This window comes from Dendropsophus ebraccatus, chromosome 13, assembly GCF_027789765.1.
Source record: "Dendropsophus ebraccatus isolate aDenEbr1 chromosome 13, aDenEbr1.pat, whole genome shotgun sequence".
Classification (NCBI taxonomy): domain Eukaryota; kingdom Metazoa; phylum Chordata; class Amphibia; order Anura; family Hylidae; genus Dendropsophus; species Dendropsophus ebraccatus.
The window spans coordinates 59,866,461-59,885,813 of record NC_091466.1 but is presented as its reverse complement, the minus strand read 5'-3'; the positions used below and the strand labels follow the sequence as shown (position 1 = coordinate 59,885,813).

The following is a 19,353-nucleotide window of genomic DNA, read 5'->3' as shown; positions in this document are numbered from 1 at the left end:
AATAGAGATGAGCAAACCTGGAGCATGCCCGAGTCCATCCGAACCCGAACTTTCAGCATTTGATTAGCGGTGGCTGCTGAAGTTGGATAAAGCCCTAAGGCTATGTGGGAAAACATGGATATAGTCATTGGCTGTATCCATGTTTTCCAGACAACCTTAGAGCTTTATCCAACTTCACCAGCCACCGCTAATCAAATGCTGATCGTTCGGGTTCGGATGGACTCGAACCCGATTCGCTCATCTCTAAGAATGAAGTATTATTACCTTTACTTGCACTGATCATCTGCAAAACCATCTCAGCAGCCCCCCTTTCATGTAGACGGGCCTGCTGATACAAGGTTTTTTGTTTTTCCATTTCCTTTTCCTGTAAACAGACAGAGGAACAGAGAAGTGTGAGATGGATTTGTTCTCTATGACACGTTTGAACATCCAGGGAGACCTATGGATAATTTAGCATACTAGGTAATTGATTGTTAGGGATTGTTCTGTGGCAGAGATGAAACATTACTGTAATTATCCCACAGGAAAAAAAAATCACATTATTTTTACACTTTACAGAACACTTAGAAGTGGACAGAAAGGAACAGAAATATCTTACTTCAAACGTCTTCTCTTTTTCTTCATCTTCCTCTTCATTTTGGCAGCTCTGAAATTGGAAACAGTAGAATGTGAACAATGTCTAATGCAGGCGATGATACATGTTGTTTTGCCTGCTCATGTTATTAGATTTTTTTTTAACCAAAGACAACTATAACATGTAATCTTTGAAAATGGTCTAAACTTAAGCCCCTATTGCACGTGCTCTTTGTTCCCTACTCGCTGCTGGCACTCTTACACACGCCAGCAGCAAGCGGGTAGAGCAGAGGAGCTGTGGGTGGGGTGGCTGCCCGGGTGATCAGTGGCAGCCCATAAAAGATAGGAGCGGTCTGCTACCTCCACTCCTATTCAATGGCGTGACAGCAGCAGATCTCTGCTTTTGTGATCGTTGATATTTCAATGTGTTGAAAGACGACATGTCAGTTTTCTACGGCGCCACTAGGGATCTCGGCCGGAGTGTATACACATGGTATACACTCCGGCCATGATCCCTAATGGCGCCAAAGAAAACTGACTGAGGATTCCCTCGGCCTGCAGCACAACGTAAGTTCCATACCAATCATGGCCTTGCAACAATGGCCGTGATTAGTACGAAACTTACTTTGTGTGAACATAGCCTAAAGGTGCAAGTCAGTGCGTCAAAAATGAATCATGATGTACAAAAGAGACAGTGACACACGGAACCTTTCGATAATGTATACCACACAAAAGCTTTATTACATAAATATGACACCAAGACACAGAAATGGTTTAAAACAATTGAAAGAGACTACACCTAGTCAAACAAAATAAATCCAAAAGTAGGGATCCCTACAATGTCCAGAACCCCTGCAAAACATCAGGTATATACACAGATATGCACTTAGAATCCCCAAATAAGTTATCAATGAGCACAACTTTAGCATGCTGGAATCCAATCGTTTGGCATTTGAATACCGGTGGCTGCAGAAATTGGAAACAACCCTAGGGAGTCTGTGAAAACATGGATATATAGGCTGTATCCATGGTTTCCCAGACTACCTAGGGTTGCTTCCAACTTCTTCAGCCACCGGTATTCAAATTCTCGTCTAGCATCAGATTCGCGTCACAATATGATCATGTATGGAGATGTATGGTCAAGGTCTGAACACTAAAACCCTAACCAATCAAATCTTTCTAAAATATTAAAAGTTTTTTTTTTTAAGTGACAACCCCCATTTAAGGGTGAGTTCACAAATACAATAGCCTATTTCACCTAAATGATGAGATGTCCAGTGCATACAGCCGCAAAGTTTACATAGCAAGTAGTTGTACACATAATGGAAGGATACTACTACTACTACTTTTCCAAGCACCCCCCGCACAATACAGTACAACACAATATGAAATGAATAGATAAGATTCAAGTTGTGGTATGCCGCCCTGTTTAGTATCCATGTACCAGATACAGTGCCGTAAAACTGTTTACAACAATTTAACGCATGCTGAGCAATGATAGAGACACTGTATAGAATAAGGTTCCCACTGAGCCATATTTGCATTCATTATAACGCTGCTAGTTTAGATCTTTTCTATGATCCACAAAAAAAGACAGCTTCAATATGTTACAGGCCCACCCGCAGAGGCACTATTTGCATTTAAGTATACACAGTGCTCTTACAAATCTCACAAAGTGTCAATCAGATGTCAGAGCCCTATTAAATGTGACTTCTGTGCTTTCTATATACTTCAGGTAAGCCTGCTTATGACTTATACATATGACATGTACCCACTTAAATGGCATTTTCGTTGTTTCTACATCTGTGACTCTTTAGGGCTGCATTATGCTGTAGGTTTATCTGGAATACTATGTAAAACCACCATATCACATAAACTCTGCTACATACTGTATTTAGTCTGTCTCTTTTAGGGTACATTTACATGGTTGTGTGTTTTGCCAAAAAAGTGAGAGTAGGAGAAAGAATGAAAACCTGCTCCCTAACATGAGTCTACAATATGGCCATCTAAATAGAGCGGAAATATTGGTTTAGGTCAACTGGCAGCAAGTGATTTGGAAAGAAATAGCTGATTTTTAAATGGTATGTGATGGTGGTGGTGGGGGGGCGCAACAAGAAATCACCCTGCTGAAGCCATAAGTTTTACTTAGGGGGACATTTATCATCTGTGCAATTTGTTTGGCATTAGCCTACTTTTTACGTGCTGTTCAAAAATCTCTGGTCCATGTGCAAAATGTATCATTAGACACGCAGGCCTTGATAAATCTTGGCTAAAAAATTACGCCAGGGTCCAAATGGAGTGCTGCTGCACCTGATAAATCTGGATAAGGGTGGGTTCACACGTAATGGAATCGCCGCGGATTTCACGCTATATGTTTGCAGCAAAATCCGCTGCCATTCCCGTCCTGTCAATTTCAATAGGATTACATGCTGGCAGCAGAATTGTCATCCCGCTACGAGTATGTAAGCAGCATCCCCCTTAACTCCCTGTGGCCCAGTGTATACATTACCCTGTCTGCACTCTGGCTTGTTCTGTGGCTGCCGACGTCTGCACACGCCGCTCTGTGCAAGCGGCGGGACAGCTCACTGTTTGGCTGAGCGAGATGTTAGGACGCTGGGAGCCACAGAACAAGCCAGAGCGTGGACCGGGTAATGTACGCACTGGGACAGACGGAGTTAAGGGGGCTGCTGCTTACATACTCGCTGCAAACGTGAAATCTGCTGCAATTCCGTTTTGTGTGAAGCTACCCTTTATAAAGTAGCTAACAAACCATGCCCCCTCTTAGCAAAATTTTTTTAAAATGGCACAACCAGCCTTGATAAATGCTGCTTAAAAATGTATGCTGTGCGCAAAAAACACCACATTAGTCAAAATAATTGCACAGAGAATGATAAATGTCCAAGAAAAAATAGAAATTAAGCGGCACTCACCACCTTTTTTATGATATCGTTGCTTATCTATTTCATTTGTCCGTGTTAGTAGGCAAGACGCAGACAACGCATGAATGATAAATGTACTCCTTTGACTAAGTGACTAAAGGCCGTATTAGACGGCCTGATGTTCCAGGGAAGTGAGCGCCGACCTGTCAGCTCAGCGCTCACTTACTCCTAGTTCCCCACTCACTGCCTGTGCTATTACGCACACAGACAGCGAGCAGGGAGCAGCTGCCAGAAAGATGCTTAGATCGTCTGGGTTGCCTATTGAAGCCAGTCGTGATCTCCTGCTCCTACTTCTATTGTACAAAGGAAAAAAAAAAAAAATCCAGCTTAGCACTGTGATCACCGCTTGCACTGGTCCTCACTCCAATATGGTACAGGAATCAGTAGAAGAAACAAAGATGGATCCAGCAAGCCATAAGATTAATACGCATAGATCTGATTTATTCAATGCTTTAAAACCACCATAATGACAGCAAACACAGACACCCTCAGGGACTAACACCTAGCGTTTGCTGTCATTATGGTGGTTTTAAAGCATTAAATAAATCAGGATACATTCATATTCATCTTCTAGCTTGCTGGATCCATCTGAGACGCTCCTATTGCATTGAGCAGCACACAGCAGACTGTCGCTGCATAAATCGCCATCTTTAATGTTGGACTGATCGTAGCCTTAAAGGGGTTATCCAGTGCTACAAAAACATGGCCACTTTCTTTCAGAGACAACACGACTCTGGTCTCCAGTTCAGGTGCGGTTTGCAATTAAGCTCCATTCATTTCAATGAAACGGAGCAGCAAAACCCCACCCAAACTGGAGACAAGAGTGGGTCTGTCTCTGGGAGAAAGTGGCCATGTTTTTGTAGCGCTGGATAACCCATTTAAGGTTTAAACTTTAATATACAGGTTTAACTACCATGGAATAACATACTGCTCGGGACTCCTTTTATCACTCCAAGAACAACAGTGATTTTGGAGGAAACGTGTACAAAAGTATCTATATTAATGGGAAAACCTGACCCAAAAGGTCACTTGGGAAGGAAGAAGCCACTGGTACAAAACTGCAGCCAAAACTAAGATAGGGAATGTGTACTGGGATGAATTGTCAAGAATTGTGAAAAACCAGTCTTCGCGAATGAAGTGAAGGTGTATGGAAACTCAAGACTTCAACTGTACAGTTTGAGCAGGGAAGCGAATCCTTGCCCTAGGTGTAAAAAAAAAAAAAAATACTAGCAGATTTCCAATAATTATTTTTCCTGCACATTTCCAGGCTACTCATACAGGTCAGGTTCTTTGGGAGTCAGGTCAAGTTTGAGGGTACGTAGATTTAGTTTCTAGGTTAATTTGTTCAGTTCAGTTTTATGTTAATCCAGATACATTAACGTCTTTCTATATATAAATCATCTATTGGGAATTTGCTTCCATCAATTTATTTCTATTCATGTCTTTATATTGACTTTCAACTTTCCACCCACTGCAGCTTCTTGATTTGTCATGATGGTTTGAAACGTCTATCTCCGAATTTCAGTATTTCTCAGAACCGTGCGTCTCCCACCTGCGCTTAAGAAACCCTTGTCGTATTTAAGTTTCTATCTCTGAAAAACCAAACTGCTTGCTTGAAAGCTGCATAATAACTCTGACATCTTTCAATCTAGACATCCACCATGTTCTTTATCAGCAAATTACCAGTGAAGAAAAGCATTGTTTCTGTAATTCACTTTATTTTTCCACAGACAAAATGGTAGCCTGTTTGGAAAAGATAAAATAAAATAAAATACCCAAAGAGACAAAGACATTTCTCGTTTTTCAATCCCAATCATCATGAAAACAGCAATCAATGTAGTAAATAAATGCTGACCACAAAACACTCGGATAAGCTAAGCCTAAAGCGGCTTATCTGTAGTGCGGGTGTTCAATGTAATCCAATCAGATGTAGACAAACGCCAAGACCAGCAGCCCTAAAATGCTGGACTCTATTATTGTGATCACAGAATGACACAGCTGTACAGTCTGACCACATGCTTATCAAATTACACAGGGCTCGGATTATCCTACCTGAAATTTCCTAAAAACCACTTATGTGTTTGTGATGTCGGATGATTTAAATGGCAGGGGGAATGTAACTTATGATCTCAATGTAGGTGGATGTTTCTCACATTAGCCCTATCTCAGGGTAGTATAAAATAGTGACAGAGAAGCTGAACAGAATGATGTGTCACTTACTGTGCAGCTGATTTGGAGATATCCTCCTGAATAACCTGGACAATAAGTAGTCCTCTCCATTATGTGCATGAGCCCAGTTGTCCTCTATATTCATGAGAAGCAGAAAACTCCACCCACCAGCAGTGTATAGGCAGTCAACTGTCAACAGCTGGGGGGAGGGGTGTGGCAAGAATCCCATTCTCCTGCATATTAGGAGAACGGTTGAACAGATTGATGTAAGTAATAAACCGATCTGTTCAGCATTTCTGTCACTGCCGTCATTTAAGGCGGCATAAACATAGTGCAAGATTTCCTTTAAGGAACTCTAGCAGAAGGATTTTCTTAAACTGGTATTGTCATATTACAGGTGCTCCTTCCCTCTTTAGAAAATCCTAAGTCATGACCTGTTGGGGTTTACCAATGAATAAATTCAGAAAACATAGAGAATGCAGTAGCAAAATGGCGCTATGTCATTACTAAAAGTATATAATCAGGTATATAGAATTAGAGTGGACTTATACTGACAAAAGATGAGTGCAACTGGAGCATGCTCAAATACATGCCATAGACTGCATCCATGTTTTCCAGGACTCCCTAGGACTATTATATGCAATGGCTCCCCACATAATTACACATTACAATACAACATCTAGGTGCATTTTTTTTTTTTTTTTAGTCAATGTTCCATCAGTTACAGTGCTTGGAATAAATAAATTATCTGTCAAGTCTTTGTATTGACCATGCAGATAAATGTTAATAAGATCATCTCTAAGGCATCTTTTCCAAGCTAAATACCACTTCTAATCCTACAGTAGTTGCAAGATAGATATCCCATTCATTGTATTGATCTAGTAGCATGCCCCCTTAGCTGAACCCTCGCCACATTTCCTAGTTACTATTTACAGAGTACTCTCCAAAATTGTACCCCATATGCAAGATGTGGCATCTCTCTATTTTATACTTCCAAATTGAGTGGCACTGCTTTCTGTCAGTGCCTATTCCTTCCTTTTCCTTAGCTCTAGTTATTTTCCAGTTAATTTACTGTACCATTTTATTACTGCAGCCTGTGTACTTTACATTGTTTAGGAGTAATATGTACTGTGTCTGAAGGTTGGAGATCTCAAACAAAAGCACCATTTACAGCTTTTTTCCCCCTTTTCTGCTATACACGTCTCCTTTGTCCAGGTTTTGAAGCCTAGTCCTTGTATCTACAACTTCTTTACCATGCTTTTTTTTGCACAATGGCCAAGATTTACTAAAACGGTCACATTTTTATACAGTGCAGACTAAAGTTCTCTCTCTCATTTGGCCCCCGTCCTCCCCATACACAGAAACATTCGGGATGGCAAGCGTTCCTGCATTCTCTATATGGAGTGGGACGGTTAAGCCACAGAACAAATGGGTTGGGCAGTGATTTTCCATCACACCCTACATCATCTGTCAGTGGACACCCCATACATCTGATACCGACAGCCACCACACAAAAGTGGTGGGTACGGGCAAGAGTATAAGGTATATGGCAACCTTTAGACAGTCTTCAGATGTGCCAGGTTTATAAAAGGCTGATTGATTAATCTCTCTAGTCTAAGGCTATGTTCATGAATGGCTTTTTTTTTTTTTTTTTTTTTTTTTTTAGCATTATGTTTTTTGCAGCGATTTTGACACTATATTGCGGCAAACTGCAATGCCAAGTTACAGTCTCCTATTCACCCTCAATAACCATCAGCCAAACATTTGTTCTCTCTCCTGGACACATAAGAGCTTGGAATGGCCAAATGTTCATGTTTCTTATAGGGAGAGAGGGTTATCCCGTTGAGAACAAAGGGGTTGGCAGTGAAATCTATCACGCCTGACCCCTATCTCCCTTGACATCAGCATTGACTGACTTTAAAGTATAAAGTGTATGGGGACCTTAAAGTGAGTACTGTCAGTACGTTCGGGGGTCCATGGAGACAGAGCATGCCAATATGGTAAGGAGCTCAGACCCCATTCTGATCTAATTTGGGTAGCATACATTAACATCTCGTTGTGTTCAGTCTCCATAAATAACCAAACTTTTGGCCGCCGAGGCTTCCTGACAGGTACACTTCAAGTATGGACTAACTATACTGGCTGACTTTAATTCAGAATCATGTGCTAAGCCTTTGGTGCATTTTTAGTCCATTTACCAAAGCTGTGCTCCGTTTATCAGACCCACTTGAAGCGTTTAACAAGTGTTGTAAACTCCTAATAAATATGGTGGAAGTCTTCTGGCATAATTTGCTTTGGTAAACCAAGACTAGAGATGACCACAACTTGAGCTTGCCATAAGCTGTATCCATGTTTTCCTGCACTCTCCTTAGGGCTGCATCCATCTTCGTCAGCCACCGGTATTAAATTCTGAACGATCGAACTCAAGCATGCTCTCATCTCTAAACTAGACTAATGTGTTTACAGCCATTTACTGTAGTCAGATCTGCTTACTATGCATCTGTGAATGACTTTGTAACCTCTCTTCATTATCATCAAATAGAATGTGTGATGAATGCTGTAATAATGTAACAATGTTATAAGTCATGTAAAAAATTACATGGTTTATGTTAATGGTTAAGTCCGGCCATGTAAAAAAATTTTCAAACTGCAGGTGCAGGAGGGAACATAAAATTATCCCAACTCACCTCTCCCGGTGCCTCTCCAGTGCTGGATCGCCGCTCTGGGACCACCACCCGGGTTCCAGGATCTCTTGCAGAGCTGACATCACAAAGCTGTTGGTGGACTGCCCATTCAGCCAATCAGTGAATTGGGCGGGACACCACTGCTGTTACTGATTGGCTGAGCGTTCAATCCATAAGCCAGGGCAGTCATTCCCCCCCCCCCCCTCCTCCTCCAGGTCATCACGTCATCAGAACCGGAGCCTGTCATGTAGTGCATTGCAGGCACCGAGAGAGGTAGGCAATGATAGATTTTTATGTTCTCCCCTGACGCCTCTGAGATTTTTGTAATGGCCAGACTTTTCCTTTAAAACAGATGAATTTGAAATGTCATAATCCTCTTTCTAAGGTAACAGTTGAGCGCTAGAACGTCCATGAATTTTGGAAACAAACAATGTATTTTCTATGTTAACTATAGTTTATTCAATTTATGCAAGTTAGCTTAATTGTCAATACTTATCTCCCAAAACACATTACTACTGATGTTTTCTCTGCGAGTCAAGCTGACTGATCTATTAGCTTGTTTCCCACAGCTGAATGCAGCCAGATGGCAACTAGGGGCAGTGAGCGGGATCAGATATGTCCAGTGCTCAGCCAGCTATGCCCTATAATTGCCTGTAGATCCTAAGGTGCTCTACAGTTTCAGGAAGGTTGTAAAAGCAAATGTGCTACACTGCCAGCTTACATCATTTGGCTTCCTTGTCATTCTGTACCTCAAGGGTCCTCTCTATGGCTCACTGGACGTTCTCCAACAGCGAATGCCAAGTCTAATAAGCCTTCAGAGCGGCGTCTTGGTGCATGCACTGACATACATTCTGATCTCTCTGCTTATATCTTCTATGTAACAAAAGTGGCAACTGCAGAGTCTCAGAGGCACTGCGTCTTCAGCGTTATGACATGGAACGGTCCCATATGATACACAGACTGTGTGATCTCACATCATTATAACCTATGCCATGAGAAATCACTAAGACTGTCTTTTCAAAGACCCATGCTGGGATTTGCGGTTACCTTTTCTTTAGGTGTTCAGGTGATGAATCATGTCTCCAGCTAATACTATGCACTCAATACCTTGTGCTTGGCTGATAGGATCGGAATTATAAAAACTCCAGGGACTATCCTTGTCACTGGTGTCCAAATGTGCGTACACACCACGAATAGCAACCAAAGCTAATTTATAATAAATCTAAGCAAAAAGCCATCAGGTCAGGGATTCCGATCTCATGACTGTAACATATGTGCTAGGATTTGTATATAACACCATTATTAGTCGGGAGGCCGGGACAGTTAAAGGGAAGCATCAGCAATTTCATGAATTTCAATTTCCTGCGACAATGTTGCTGATAAAATGTAACATGCTAATTTTATCGCCAATGGATCCATAATTCAGCAGTCACTGCGTTGTGTAGCCATAAAGCATATTGTTGTCCTAGCCGGAAAGGCAGCACAGAACACTGTCTCTGTGGGGTAATCTTGACAAACCAGATGAGATGTATAGAAACATGAACTTATGTTAATAAGGACACGCTAGGAAAAACTGATGCATCGTGTTACGTATAATGAACAGCTTGAAGGGGAGCTCCATGACTTTCATCTCTCAGGCCCTGTACTAGAAATAGCACTTTATATTTTATATATTCTTTTTTCTTTACTGTGTCGATCCTTTAAAGTGGTTGGCCACTTTACAGTAAAATGTACTGTAATACTAAGGTTATGTCATGTACAGTGGTACCTCAGTTTAAGAGTAACTTGGATTGAGAGCGCTTTGCAAAAATAGCTAACAGTTTTTCAAAATTGTAACTTGGTTTAAGAGCATTGCTTTGGTTTAAGAGCTCCCTCTACTGGGTGGGAGGGTGAGTGGGGGAGGGGCATGGTCTGCATAGGATGGTCTACAGCCTTGTATTCTGACCCAGGAGGTCTCCATCACCTTTCAAATCATAGCAGATCCACTTCCGGCTGGGGCTTACATCAGGGGACAGGACTGTGGGGGTAATTTCTTTATAGCTGTAACCCCTTCATGTGCCCACATCTACCCAGTTCATTCCTCCAAGCTCCCTGCAGTCTCTGTCAGCCCTTGTGTTTCCCATCCTCTCTATTCCTGCTATAATGTGCCTGCACTTACACTCAGCCATGCACACTGCTGTATAGAAAAGTTTCTGTCCCCATCCTCCTGCACAGCTCTGAGATTCTTACTTCCTGATTGGTCCATGCGGAACACCCCCCCCCCCTTTTCCCCATTGCTGTCATGTGACCACACAGATCTCTAACAGCAGCCCTGCTTCTCTATTCTATTCTGTTGTACTACACTACTGCATTATGGGGATCTGCAGTTCCATCCTGTATCTACAAACTGCTGCTGTTTTTTTTTTTTAGATTTATGCACTTACTATACACTATACTCCACATGCTTATTGCTATACTGTACAGTAACTATATTTTGACATATTCAGCTGTTTCTAAATGTTTGTTCCATTTGTGTTACATGTTATTTCGAATATAAAAAAATCATTATTTTTGAGGTGGGGAACCAGTTGTCTACATCTCAATGATTTCTTATGGGAAAATTTGCTTTGGTTTAAGAGTGATTCGGATTACAAGCATGGTCCCGGAAGGAATTATGCTGGTAATCCAAGGCACCGCTGTACTGACTAACAACTGCCTAGTCCTCTGTACAGGCTATAATTAAAAGAGCTACAGTACCTAAATATTCCAGCCAGTCTTTCTTGCAGACCATTTGACAAACTAGCACCCCCCCCCAAAAAAAAAGGAGGAGCACTGCCTCTCTAGTGCCACCTATGGGTAGCTATCTTATACATCAATGTCTAACCCATTATAGAGCTTGAAAACCAGACTAAGGACATCAGCTAAGGTTGCATTCACACATGTGATATACAGGATGAACCCTGCATCAAAATTGTGGTGAAGTAGTCCCCGAAACAGCTGAAGCTCTATGCTACTGAACTGACACAGCTGTATCAGTACAGTAGCGGAGAGCTTTAACAGTTTCAGAACAAGTTATGATGCAGGGAGTTGCGTACTAGTTCAGTCCATAACATACGGACAACTTACGGATTGTATATCATGGATATATGGATTCGGCCTCACTCAGAGGGCAACCAGTTGCATTCTGGTTGGTGCATTTTTTTTTGTGTGAATCAGACTCCCCCCCCCCTTTTTTTTTTTTTTTTTATGAAAAAGTTTCAGAGCTAAATATGAAATCACTGCAGGATGTTTTCCTACCAGTCTGGCCTCTCTACAAACACGTCTGATACCACTAATGATCCTATTGACGGCAATGGAATCAGTTCTGGCATCAGTTACCTCCAGAATTTTATCATTATACAGGAGGAAATCTGAGCCAAAGTGATGGATATATAGGAACAGGCCATTACAAGTAACACTCCTTTAGAAAAAGTATGCAGACACAGTATGCCTCGGACATCAGGTTCCCGATTACTCCTAACTGCTTTTGGCAAATTGAAAATGAAATGGAAAATGCTGCATTTCACCTCTGTCAACCACATATTTTGGATGAAATTATTACACGCTTTTCCGCTGATGGTCTCAAGACACTATTCACAAAATATGAGCTCTTTAGCTGTGCCTGAGCACGTAAGCAGGTTGCAATTTAATCCTCATAGTCACTTATAAACTAACCACTTCTACATTCAGATATGACAGTCTTTCATTGCTCAGAATAGATGACATTAGAGGTTGAGATCATTTTATAATACTAGAGCAGATGAGCTTTTTACAAAAGCCTTCGGTTGGGAACACGAGCGTGGAAAGGAAACAATATGGAGTTATCGGTGAAGACGGTGTTATAAGGCAAAGACATTAAACCAATCTAGTGTATGACGCAAGCTACGGCCGCGGCACAGGTACATTCACTTTACATTCAGATTCTTTACTACAATATAGAGAGAGCAGTAATATAAAAATAACCTCACAAAGGAAACAAGAGAATAACCTTCAGTGAAACAGCATAAAAAGCAAGATAATATACTGCATACGTCTATATCAGGACTACATCACGCTTCGCCCCATCACACTTACATAGAACAGCATTTCGTTTTGCAAAACCTTAATTTAACAGTTGTATGTCAGGGACTGGATGGAAGAGAGAACATATTTTATCTTATATTTTATATTATATCGTGATTTATACTTTAGATTACTTTTTTTTTTTTTTAGAAAGAAAAGGGGCGATGTTCTGAAGAAATAGCATTACAAAGGACATAATACAGTATATTCTTTTAGAAAAGACCATCTTTTGTACATGTTCTGGTGATTTGTAGAAAAACCAACGTAAAAGGTAGGGATGAGCAAACTTTTCAAAGTTTGCGTCAGCAGGTTTATTGTAAAGGCCGCCCCTTATACTTACATGTCCGTGCTCCCTCCAGGTTCTTCTTCTCTGGACTCATCCCGGCGTCTTCTATGGTGAAGGCCTGCTCAGCCAATCACAAGCTGACTAGGACGGGGCAGCACTGCGGCCAGTGATTGGCTGAGCAGGCTGTCACTCTGGCTGAGTGGGCTGTCACTCTTGTGTCTAGGGTGACAGCCTGCTCAGCCAATCGGGCTGTCACTCCTTAGACAGGAGTGACAGCCCGCTTAGCCAATCACAGGCCACAGGGCTGGCAGGTCCTAGTCAGCCTGTGTTTGGCTGAGTGGGCCTTCACCACAGAACACACTGGGACGGGACCAGAGAGCCACTAGGAGACACAGGTGCGGATATTTTTATTAAATTTTTTTAACATGAGCGGCGCCATCTTCCCGAACCCCTCTGAACTTTGCAAAAAGTTTGGTCCGGTAGCAAAACAAACTTTCTCAAAGTTCCGAATGAATCTGGGTTCAGATGGCTTGGTTCGCTCATCTTTAGTAAAGGTGTGTTTTCAGCCACACGCATTAGGGCCTATCCACAATATTCAGCGGATAGGTTTTATCCAGTGGTTATCCAGTGCTACAAAAACATGGCCACTTTCTTTCAGAGACAATACGACTCTTGTCTCTAGGTCAGTTGCGGTTTGCAATTAAGCTCCATTCACTGAGCAGCAAAAACCCGCCCAAGCTAGAGACAAGAGTGGAATTGTCTCCGAAAGAAAGTGGCCATGTTTTTGTAGCGCTGGATAACCCCTTTAAATAAAAGACCGCAGGGGTCTGACTACTGGGATCCCCGCAATCTTGAGTAAAGGTGTCCCATTATCCAGAGAATTGAGCTGCGGCCAATGCATGTGCGCCAATCTACGGAGCAGCCGAAGAAAGATGAATGAAACTTTCAGCTATCTTCAGTGGCTCTGTAGAGATAGAACAGCACCAAGTGTAGCCTGCAGCTCAATTTGGTGGGGATTTTGGGGTTTTCCGGTTGAAGAAAAATAAAAAGCCGCAAATGTTTTAAAAGACTTAAAAAATACTACTCGCTTCTTCAGTCCCCCACCAATCCAGGTAGATATTTTGGAATCCCAGCAATGATTTGCTAATGCTGCAAGCACATACTACAGCCAGTCAATGGCCTCAGTGGTCACATCCCCGTACTGCACACATCCCCGCCAGAGCACCGGCAAACATGATTTTATTTGTGCAGGGTATATGGACTGATCATTGGAGCGCTTACCTTAGCCATCATAGCTGCATATGCTGTATACAAGGGGTCATCCTCGAGCTTGCTGTTAAGAAAATAATGTTAATTAATAACAATATAATCTGCACAATAGAAAACGTTAACCAAAATGTTTCTTCTTTCAAATCAACTGATGCCAAGATTTGTAATTTACTTCTATTAAAAAATTCTCATGACATCCAGTACTTATCAGCTGCTGTATGTCCTGCTGGAATTGATGTATTCTTTCCAGCCTGACACAGTGCTCTCTATTGCCAACTCTGTTCATGTCAGAAACTGTCCAGAGCAGTAGCAAATCCCCATAAGAAACCTCTCCTGCTCTCCAGACTGGAAAGAATACCACTTCCTGCAGGATATACAGCAGCTAATAAGTACTGACAGACTTGAGATTTTTTTTATTATAAGTAAATTACAAATCTATCACACCAGTTGATTTGAAAGATTTTTTATTTTTTTTGCTGAATTACTCCTTTAATGACATAGTAAGTCATAGCTTCCTAATAAATGGTGGTCTGACTATCTTCAATGATCCTCACCATATAATTATAACATGCGAACAACTCTTTTACACTTGGATCTGTCACCCCCTCCCTACTGGAATTTTCTGTACGTAGAGCTTATTGAGTCTTCAGAGTCTCTTCTGTCAAGCTGTTGAATATTCTACTTAGCGTTTTGTTTTTGTTGCTGTATCTTTCCTCTTCAAAGGTTATGGCTGGAGACTACCGTCATAGTGGATGTCACAGAGACACATAAAAATGACTAAGAGGCTAAGTAGAATATTCAACGTCTTTATAAATGAAAATATAATGTTCTATGAATTATGTATCAGGAGTGGTCAGAGACGACTTCCCCCCACCCGATGCAGTCATCAGTATGGTACCTCCTCTCAGTCAGGGCATTGCGACTGAAGTGTAAAATAATCTGGTGAAGAGGATCAGGCTTTTTCTCTGTTTCTTCTTCCTCCTCTTCTTCTTTCTTCTTAGGATTCTGGGATACAGTAAGAATATTTCATAAGTTTATTACCAGTTTATTCCTTGGTAACAAAATGACCATGTTGGGCCTTCTCTAGCCTTCCCTAGACTGGAAATTTGGACATCTTATAATTGCAGCCTCTATCAAGATACCATTTTAGACTGGTAAAATTTCCAGGACTAAAAGCAGCAGCAACATGTAACTTATTGTAAATTGATCATGCAGCTCATGAAACTAGAGTTAACTCATGTGAGGTTATTATGAAGCATGGCGCACAGAAACAAATACGTAACATGCTTCTACCATCCTGACAGCAGGTTCCAGGCCATCATGTATCTCTCTTTTAGCCATCAACAATTCTACTGTTGTAGAGATGAGGTTGTGTATGCAGAATGTTATTAACGTAACCATAGTATGGGTCCATAATGGGTTTTTCTTGTGGATTCATAAAGAAATGTGGCATGTATCAATGCATGCGTCATTATGGAAGTATTCTCCAGCCAAAATAGACTGGTGAGCTATCCAGTCACTGACCAGTGGGATTCTGGCACCTGTAGTTTCAGCTTCGCTCCTGAACAAGTCACCACTGTAACACAGTGAACGGAGACAAACTGCGTAGTCCACTGTTTAGTGTATATACACACTGAGTAAAAGCAGCAGAATCCCGCCTGCCTCATTGTGTTTTTATGGAAGGGCTCGCGCCAATAATTGAATGAGGAGCTGTACTGTGGATAACACATCAGTCTATTTTGGCCAGAAAGCCCTTTTTAATGCATACCTGTGTCTAAAACAAGTGGGGAGAACAGCCTGCTCTGAATCGTCCCATAGACTTGCATTAGGAGTCCGTCCACGTGTAATGACACACTTGGGAAATCCTGGCTCATGATTGGTCTGGTTCTAAAAACTCAGCCCCATGACCAATAAAAACGTTTGATATGAGGTTTCTTTTTGTCTGTGTGTGTGTGTGTGTGTGTGTGAGAGTGAGACAGGTACACTTTAAAGGGATATACGTGTCTGTGGGAAATGATTCAATGTAACTAGTTATCTAAACCTCTGATCATTCTGGGATTCGGAGTCCAATGGGTGGCCCTACTCATTGACTGACATCCTTCTCTGTATATATGTGCATACATAGATAACTGTCAATCACTGATTAGGACCACCACTGCACTGCTAAGCCCAGCATGAGTAGAATTAGATTAGAGATGAGTGAATTTACAGTAATAACAAAGCCAAGAGCAGTCAGCTTGTAAGCCAGATGCCTTTGACCTCGTGCAGCTCCGCCCCGGTACCTGGAAAAGGCTGGATCCAGTCCTGGGAAACTGGTAGATGTTTCCCAGGACTGGATCCAGCTTTTCCAGGCACCCGGGGAGGAGCGTCACAGACTTTAAGGGCAGCCGGCTGACAAACCGCTTTGCTCATCTCAAGATAACTAGTTAGATTGACTCATTTCCCACACAGCATGTGTACATCAATCTGTTCAGCTCCTTCTGTTCTATAACATGAAGATGTCAGCTTATACTACAATTTTCAATAAAATCAGATGCCTTGGAACATAATATGTAGCTAGGCTTTCCTTTAACTATAGAATAAATTGAATTGGCACTGTTAAAATATCTTGGCTTTGTAGGGGTCCCCTTTCTCCTTGCAACCACACTCCACCATCCCTTATAGCTACACCCCTCCACGAAAAGCAGAAGAGTCTCAAATTTTAATGTTGCTAGGGACAAAAGTTGGGGACCAAAGTTTGTTCAGTTATACAATTAAGTATAATTTTTTTTTCATTTTGTCTAAAAGTGGAATACCCCTTTAAGTGCTAGGCTCTGTATTATTACTGAAAGCATCGGACAGTATAGATCACAGATAATTCTTTTTCCCTTTGACTTCTTTTTTAAAACTGAGTCTGTCGCTACTTGACTGTGCTCTACTTTCTCTTTAGTTCTGAATCATTTAAGAGAGATGCAAGGTGGCATAAGAATAGTTGAGAACACTGCTGCTCTGGAAGAAAGATGTCTCAATGCCATCTGAAGTCGAGCGCTCTTTGTTCTTATACTTTGCAGTATGTGACTTTCCCGCTGAAGACTGTCCACTTTTTTTTTTTACAAAGGTAAAATAAAACAGATTCATTTAGAGAAGAACTGAAACCAACTTACTGAATGTTTTCATTTTGTAAAAACACCATAAAGGACGGGTATGTCTGTAGTCATGCAGGGCATGCAGGGTAGTGAAAGGGGCAAATGTATGGAGTAGATGGAAATGAGTGATGGAGGGGGCACAGCGTACAGTATGAGGAGGCAAATAATAATGGACAACAGTTGGCTTCAGCCCTGAGTGTCAGTATAACCTTCTCGGGACTAAACAAGCCAGGGGCAAAGTCAACTGGTCAAGATACATACGGGGGGAACCAGTTCTACTGGCTGAGCTGAAACGGAACAAAATAAAGCTGTGAAAATAAAACCACTGGTCAGAGACAGCATAAAGGGTCAAATGAAATAGAAAAAGGCATCGGTTGTATTAAGTCTGTGAGCAAGTTTACAATACTTTGCATCTTACACAACTTTTAAAAGTATAAGTCAAGTCAAGTGCTGTAAGGTCATACATACGGTATATACTGTCCACTGACCGGTAGTTATTGTATCCACCCCCACCTGGCTAAAAAGACAAACTAAATAAGCTTCTTTTAACTAAAAGTATTAACGTACATGACGAATTATAGTAGGGCTTAGTATTATAGATGAGCGAACCCACAAAAGAACGGGAAGACAGCGGGATTCAAATGTCGATAGTTCAGGTTCATACGAAGCCGAACCTTGGCATGGTTCACTCATCTCTATTTAGTATTTAGATACATTATATCCCACCGGACTGAATTTTCTCATTTTGGAGTCACGACTGTGACGAAACAGAGATCAATGAGACACTGTTAGATATCTCTTGGTTCATGGAGACACATGGTACCTTTCATATATCCAGCTGTGCTTCCATTAACACAGAACAAACACTTTTAAAGAGGCGTTCCCAAGCCTCTAAGATGCTAAGGGTGATAATTCCTCTTCACCCTCCTCCTACCCCTGTCCCTGCTTCATTTAGGAGCTGAGCTCGGCTTCCAAATCTTAGACCTGTGTACAATACAGATGCACGGCCTAGGGACGAGATTTGGAGGGTGAGCCTTGACTGTCAATCAAGTAGAGACAGGGGTTGGAGGGGAGACGTTCCAGTTCTCACTTCAGAGAATAAAAGCTCATCTGGCTATTCAGAGAAAAGTACAGATAGTCAAGCAAATAATAAAATCCCTATATCTTGGGAATGGGATTGGCATCGCAAAGAGTTAGTTTAAAAAAAAAAAAAAAAAAAAAAAAACTTAACTTTTTTTTTAACTAATTTTTTTCCTCAAAAACCTGCCTTGAATCATGAGTCTTTGCAGCAGTCAAGGGGCAATTTAAAATCCTTCACAGCTCTCATAAGTAATGAAAACTATAGATGCTAATGGGGGCTGTTCTGTTAACGGTCTATTGAAAACTTACTGGGTAAGCCTTTGCAGAAGCCTGCATTAGATTCTCCATGAGCAGATTTTATATTGCTCTGTTATGGGTAATTAGTGGATACTCTATTGTCACTAGTAAACAGAATATACTGTTCTCTTCATTTCTCTGCACTGACTGCAAACTCCCCTGTGAGGCTGAACATAAGGTTGTACATCTGATACAGCCAGTACTACGTCAGGGGCCAGCATGCTTGCGCAATGGGGATTTGTGTGTTGCATCTAAATGCACTAGGATCATTGCCTATTGCCCACTGTAGGCGAAGGTGAAAAAAATCTAACAAATGTAAAGTATATCTCAAACACTGTGTATGTTAGTGAGTAGATTATTCCCTTACACCTATAAGACAGGTGCATATATCAAAATGAAGAAGTGTATTTGTAGTTCTTTACTTAAATACACTAAATCACAATGTTATTGTGATAAATGGCATTAATATACATGTACTAAAGTTACCAATATGAGAAATACTTGAATACTGGAATGCAGCAGTGAGTTCATTCATTTCTTGCATTCCCATAGCAGAATAATATCTATCTATATTATAAAGACAGTGAGGGTCCCCCATATAAATAATTCATAAATGTTATTCACCTTATTGACGTCACTGTTATTATATTATTCCACATAAAAAATTGGGATGGTCCTGTGTTCTCTTCCAAATCATTTCAAATACAGAAGTCTGTGCAGTAAAGATAAGCGTAATTTGAGCATGCCACCGGTAATCAAATTCCGAGATTTCCAGGTTCGGACAGACTCGAGCATGCCACCGGTAATCAAATGCCGAGATTTCCAGGTTCGGACAGACTCGAGCATGCCAC

At 41.3% G+C, this 19,353-nt stretch overlaps 1 protein-coding gene across 6 annotated transcripts in view; it reads right to left on the bottom strand.

The window, feature by feature from the left end:
* The window catches only part of RYR3 (ryanodine receptor 3), a 474,528-nt gene that overhangs the window by 105,563 nt on the left and 349,612 nt on the right, over positions 1-19,353 (bottom strand). For all 6 annotated transcript variants that reach the window (XM_069950600.1, XM_069950599.1, XM_069950601.1 and 3 more), the window contains 4 exons: positions 14,899-15,005; positions 14,013-14,064; positions 599-646; positions 265-364 (listed from right to left, as the gene is read on the bottom strand). In XM_069950600.1, coding sequence (XP_069806701.1) covers positions 265-364; positions 599-646; positions 14,013-14,064; positions 14,899-15,005 — 307 coding nt within the window. The remainder of the gene's footprint in view (positions 1-264; positions 365-598; positions 647-14,012; positions 14,065-14,898; positions 15,006-19,353) is intronic.